Source organism: Colossoma macropomum, unplaced genomic scaffold, assembly GCF_904425465.1.
Source record: "Colossoma macropomum unplaced genomic scaffold, Colossoma_macropomum, whole genome shotgun sequence".
NCBI classification, from domain to species: Eukaryota; Metazoa; Chordata; class Actinopteri; order Characiformes; family Serrasalmidae; genus Colossoma; species Colossoma macropomum.
This window is the reverse complement of record NW_023494794.1, coordinates 15,090,750-15,096,649: the sequence shown is the minus strand read 5'-3', so window position 1 is coordinate 15,096,649 and position 5,900 is coordinate 15,090,750. Positions and strand designations below refer to the sequence as shown.

The 5,900-nt window shown below is 43.1% G+C and overlaps 1 protein-coding gene across 1 annotated transcript; it reads left to right on the top strand.

The window, feature by feature from the left end:
- The first annotated feature begins 380 nt into the window (after positions 1-380).
- Positions 381-4,451, top strand: LOC118814648. The gene is made up of 2 exons (XM_036580353.1): positions 381-490; positions 3,049-4,451. The coding sequence occupies exon 2, from the start codon at positions 3,081-3,083 to the stop codon at positions 4,113-4,115; it is 1,035 nt and encodes a 344-aa protein (XP_036436246.1). The 5' UTR covers positions 381-490; positions 3,049-3,080; the 3' UTR covers positions 4,116-4,451.
- The last annotated feature ends 1,449 nt before the right edge of the window (positions 4,452-5,900 follow it).

Here is a 5,900-nt window from a genome sequence, read left to right as displayed (position 1 = left end):
TCTCTAAAAAGAGTCTGATTTACTCTTGCAGTAGATATTTTAAAGTGTTTAGGCATACAAAACCACCAGTGGGGTAACTGCTTAAATACTATATGCAGGCCACGCACACACACACGCACACACACACACACATACTCAAGTGCCATAAATCCTTGGTGGAGTGGGGGGGCTGGGAGGACGTGTCAGGACTTGCCCATGTAGGCGGGTATCCTATCAATAAAACTGACCTTTCCCTCAGGGGGGTCATAAATCACTCTATGACAGAAGGTGTAGGGTATATACCACTGCTGCCATTGGCCCAGACTTTCTGTGGGGCAAGGCCGTGATTGGTTGGGCCATGTTCAACCCCCGCCCCCCCTAGTCACATGACTTTTTTGATGTGAGGATCAAGGAAGCACATGGAAGGACACACACTTCAGTGCGAGTGTTTGTTTGGAGGTAACACGGCTGGAGTGAGCGGAGTCTAAACCTGCTGGATTCTCTGATTCAGGTAATTTTTAAAACAGGTTGCTTGTTTCTATCAGTGTGTAGAGGATAGGCTTTAAACATTTCTGCACTGTTCAGTCTTTAAGACACAGTCATGCAGAGTGGTTTTATGTGAAATAGACTGTAGAGAAGCTTCCTAACTCAAGTCTTCCTCACAGTGGTGGTGATGGGAACCAGAGGTTGTGATTTCTACAACACAGTATACGGCTATTTTCTTTATTATCCAAAACCAAAAGTGATCCTGCACGTGTCTTGATGTTAATGATAGTGAAATAGTGATAAATCAGAAAAATTAAGTTTTCTCTGGGGACAATATCAACTTGCAACACCCTGAATGCCCCTCTCTGCCATGAAGGAATTTAAGTAGTGCATTTTTGGTAAAAAGCTGATCACAAAACAATCGTAAAACAAAGTCCCAGACATCAGGCAGCGTATTTATAACCTTAACTTTCTGTATTTGAGCTTTAGGGGTATTCAGACATCTGGTTCCTATCACCACCACTGTGAACAATTCTGACTCTGCACGTTTCTGTAGAACAGAGCATTTCACAGCAAACCGCTCTGAATGACTGTTTACATCATAATCTTTTATTTATTTATTTATTTTTGAAGAATCACTGGAATTCCTCTTCAAACAATGTACCTGTCTTAAACAGCATGACTGACAGCACTGATGCTCTAATGCTTTATTTAAAAAGCATTGTTTAATGGTATCTTATAGCTAAGAGGCTAGTTGATAAAAGGGATGGTGTTTCAGTAAAAGAGTTATGAACTAAAATGCTGAAATTGCTAAAACAAGTTTATTAAATACAGCCTCTGAATCATATGATATTAAAAGTATCCACATTTAAATACAAAACATAAAAAAAAGAATGTCCAGAGTTTCAACACAAGAAACTAAGAATCTTTGAGTCCACCAGTAGTACTAGAACCCAGTTCATGTCAAGCTATGCAATGACATCACATGCAAAATATGTAAGAATGTGTGAATTGTAAAACAAATTCCCACGATGTGTGGTGAGGAAAGTGTGAGCAAATTTTCCCTTGAGTAGTGAAAAACAGTGAAGAATGAAAAGACCATATGTCTTTAAGGAGAACAATAAAATGTGTGAAATTTGTGGTGAAGGTTTTTTTAAACGTTCTCAGGGTGTGGTCTGCAGTGTGACCACCGAGTAAAAAGTTGTAAACAATTCACATGATGTAATGGTATGACTGTTATGTATGATGTAATGATATGTTGTGCGGATTGGATTGACAGAGCCATGTGTGGCAGGGCCTCTCGCCTCAAAGCGTGACTCATAATTGACCAGGTGTTTGAGGTCTTTTCACATAAACAAGACTAAAAACTGAATGAGGGACCAAGAGTCATGGATTCACCAAACAGTTTGAAATGACTGAAACTTGAGGAGTGGCCTCCGAAGACAAGCCAAACTTTGAGTATGAGGAAGGCCCTCATTCATAATGACGTGCCTTGACACTGTTGGCCCAGCATCAGTCAAAAAGAGTCAAAAGATGATGAAGAAAAGAAGGAGAAATGTAATGGCTACGAAGCTGAGGGTGAAGAAGAGCAAGAAGGTGAAAAACCAGAAGATGGACAAATTCTGAGTTGAAGACGGCCTGTTTAAACTGACCATAATGAGCAGATTCCCAATTTGCATTTGAAAATTTTGCCAAAAAATGTCAGAACAATCACTACATACCTCCTACACACCTCTTCTACACTGCAAAGCACATCCTGGAAACATTTTTAAAAAATCTCCACTGATGGGAATAGGACAAAACCTGGGAGCTTTTAAAAATAACTTCACCACAAATCATCCTGTGGTTCCATACATCCTGGCACTTCTATATGTTTTATTGTTCTCCTTAATGACACATGATCTTTTCATACTTTAAATATTTCCCATGTAACATCATCACCTAACTCATCAACCCTTTTGATATGAACTGGGTTCTATAATACTATTTCCACCTGGTCATAACATAGAAAACAAATGAAAAATATGGCACAATTCAATGGTCAAGGTGTAAACACAGTCATTTAAAGTGGTTTGGTGTGAAATGCTCCATTGTAGAGAAACTTACAGAGTCAGAATTGTTCACAGTGGTAGTGAATGGAACCAGACGTCTCAAATGTTTATTGCCTCTAAAAGCTCCCTCACAGAAAGCCATTACACACAATGGTGATGAATCTGTTGCTGGGGGCCTTACGCATTGTTGCACAGTAGCTTTGAGATAATGCTTTGGCTTTTAAAACACATTCATGGTGAAGGGGTACCTGCCAAAAACACATTATTCTGATTTATTTTATATGCATAGGTTCCCTGGTCATTTTGAAATGGCTATGTTTACATGAATGAATGGCTTTAGATGTTGGCTATATTAGACCCCTGGTTCCTATCACCACCACTGGTCGGTTTCCCCACAGTGAACCACTCTGAATGACTTTGTTTACATCTCAACTCAAGTCAGATGTGTATTTGCATGTGGAGATGCTTTATATCATGTTTGGAGTTAAGTTAATCGTTTGTGTTATATTTTGTTTTATTCTACCTTTTGCAGCACATTTTGGAGAGGGACTACAGGGGGCAGCCATGTTGTCCATTCCTGCAGCTAAGAGAGAGAGCTGTGGGACGAAGGACTTCCAGACTAAATCGTCACGGGAACCCAATCAAAGCCAGGGCTATGAAATTATATCAGCGCGGGTCAAAACTGAAAGTGATGAAGACCCCATTTGGGCGTGTTACGCGTCATTAGAAAAAGAGTGGGACAGCGACGCTGCTGGAATTAAAACAGAAGATCTCTGGATAAAAACTGAACCCTCAGAACTTGACAAGCACAATGCAATGACCATTTATGTTTCTAATCAAAAAGCTTCATCGGCTGTGAGGGAGAGTGGACCTCAGGCGAACAGTGCTGCAGTGCTTAGTGGCATCACTGTAAAGGATGAAGATCCTATCTGGGCTTGCTACAGCTCCATCACGGGGACTGAGAACCAGAGAGCAGAGACCAACATTAAACCAGAAAGTCTACCAATCAAGAAGGAGGACTTCTTTTCTGCCACTCATTCTATGAAGTCCGTTTTTGAGACAGTAGATAAGGATTACCATTCCCAACCTTCATCTGGGAACACTACACAGCAGGCATTCCAGTCCCCACTAGCCGGTCTGGCACAGTGTATAGCGGGTCTAGACAGCTTTAGCTGCTCTTCACAGAGGTTAACCACACCCACTCGGGTCATGTCCCCAGTGCATCAGACTAAGAATCCAATCCAGCAGAAGGCACAACCTTCAGGCAAACAGCATCTGAAGGACTGTACTTCCAAAAGCTTTACTGCTAACAAGCCTTCAGGGCCTGTTGGCTGGCCTGTATACCATCCACAACCACCCAGAGACAAAGAGTGGGACAGCGACGCTGCTGGAATTGAAACAGAAGATCTCTGGATAAAACCTCAACCCTCAGAACTTGACAAGCACGATGCAATGACCCTTTGTGTTTCTAATCAGAAAGCTCCATCAGCTTTGCAGCAGAGTGGACCCCAAGCGAACAGTGCTGCAGTGCTTAGTGGCATCACTGTAAAGGATGAAGATCCTATCTGGGCTTGCTACAGCTCCATCACAGGGGACTGAGAACCAGAGAGCAGAGACCAACATTAAACCAGAAAGTCTACCAATCAAGGAGGACTTCTTTCCTGCCACTCGTTCTCTGAAAGCCATTTTTGAGACAGTGAATAAGGATTACCATTCCCAACCTTCATCTGGGAACACTACACAGCAGCCATTCCAGTGCCCACTAGATGGTATGGCACAGTGTATAGCGAATCTAGATAAGCCTAGCTGCCCTGTTTCTTCACAGAGGTTAACCAGACCCACTCGGGTCATGTCCCCAGCGCATCAGACTAAGGATCCAATTCAGCAGAAGGCACAACCTTCAGGCAAACAACATCTGAAGGACTGTACTTCCAAAAGCTTTACTGCTAACAAGCCTTCAGGGCCCGTTGGCAGGCCTGTATACCGTCCACAACCACTCAGAGAGACCATTGTGCCCCAGAAATCGAAGGTACCTCAAGTTATTTTGGTTCCTTTGTCCTCATGCCCTGTTGACAATGTCCCAGATGTGACCCTCAAACAAGCACAAGCTCAGAATTACGGCAAGCCTGAAGCGCAACAGACCACAAATGAGGTGAATTCTCCCTATCCTGGACAACAAGGACAAACTGGAAAGCGTGGTGAAGAGAACCGGTTGCAGCTGAGATCTGCCCAAGAGAAGACCAAGACAGCCTCCTGTCATTACTGTCGACACTGTCAACAAACTATGCGCTCACATTATAAGGAAGGAGGTCAATATAAATTTCCAAACACAGCGAAGTTAAGCGACTTGCCAAGAAACTGGAAATGCTGCAAGTGCGACGTTGTTTTCGCTCAACCAGGAAACTTATTTTTGCACTTGGCTAAGGCGCACAAGTCTTCCTTCTCATGCCAAACGTGTGGAATGGCATTTGACACTAAAGGCAAGCTGCAATATCATAAATACAGTCATGAATCCTCTGTCTCGTGCGACGAGTGCGGGAAGGTCTGCCGCTCTACGTTTCATCTCAGGTATCACAAATTTATTCACGATGAAGATGCGGTCAAACACTTCTGTGAGCTGTGCGGCAAGGGCTTCAGACAAAAAACATCCCTCCAGGTGCACATGACCGTGCACACTGGCGAAAGACGACACGAGTGTCCAGACTGCAAAGCCACGTTTAAGGTTTTCAGTCACCTCGTCAGGCATCGACTCATGCATACGGACTCGAGGCCGTTCTCATGCCCTGTGTGCAAGGCCGGCTTCAGAACCAAGGCGAATGTGCGAGCTCACCTAAAGACTCATGATAAAAGAAGTGACGAGAGGAAGAGAGGGATGGGGAAAAGGAAAAGAAAGCTGTCTGAGTCAGAGGAGGAGTGGCAAGAGGAAGATGATGTGGAAGAGGAAGGAGAAGAATCAGATGAAGAGGAGGATGAACATGATGAAGAAGAGAAGGTGGAGTAGCAGGGGAAAAAGGATGTTAGCAGTGGTTACTGTAAGAGCATGTTGTCATTGAGAAACCATTAGTTCAGGCCATGAATGTCAAAACATGGTTAAAAACAAAGAAAAAGCATCTCTGTCAAAAAGCTCGTTTCTGCTAGCATCCCTAGGGAATTCTAGTAGTCTGTTAGCGCTCAGCTAACTGCAATTATGGACTTTTATGGTCATTCTAGATTAAACACAGGTAACTGAAACTTGTAAAACACATTCGATGTTGTATTTAAAGCTTGTAACTATGTTGTACCTGGTTTGTAGTTGCTGCATTCCATTGCTAACAGCTGACTGAAATCTGGTTAGCCTACGGCTCATATTCACAGTCAGTGACGTAGAACTTTCATAAGGCCTAG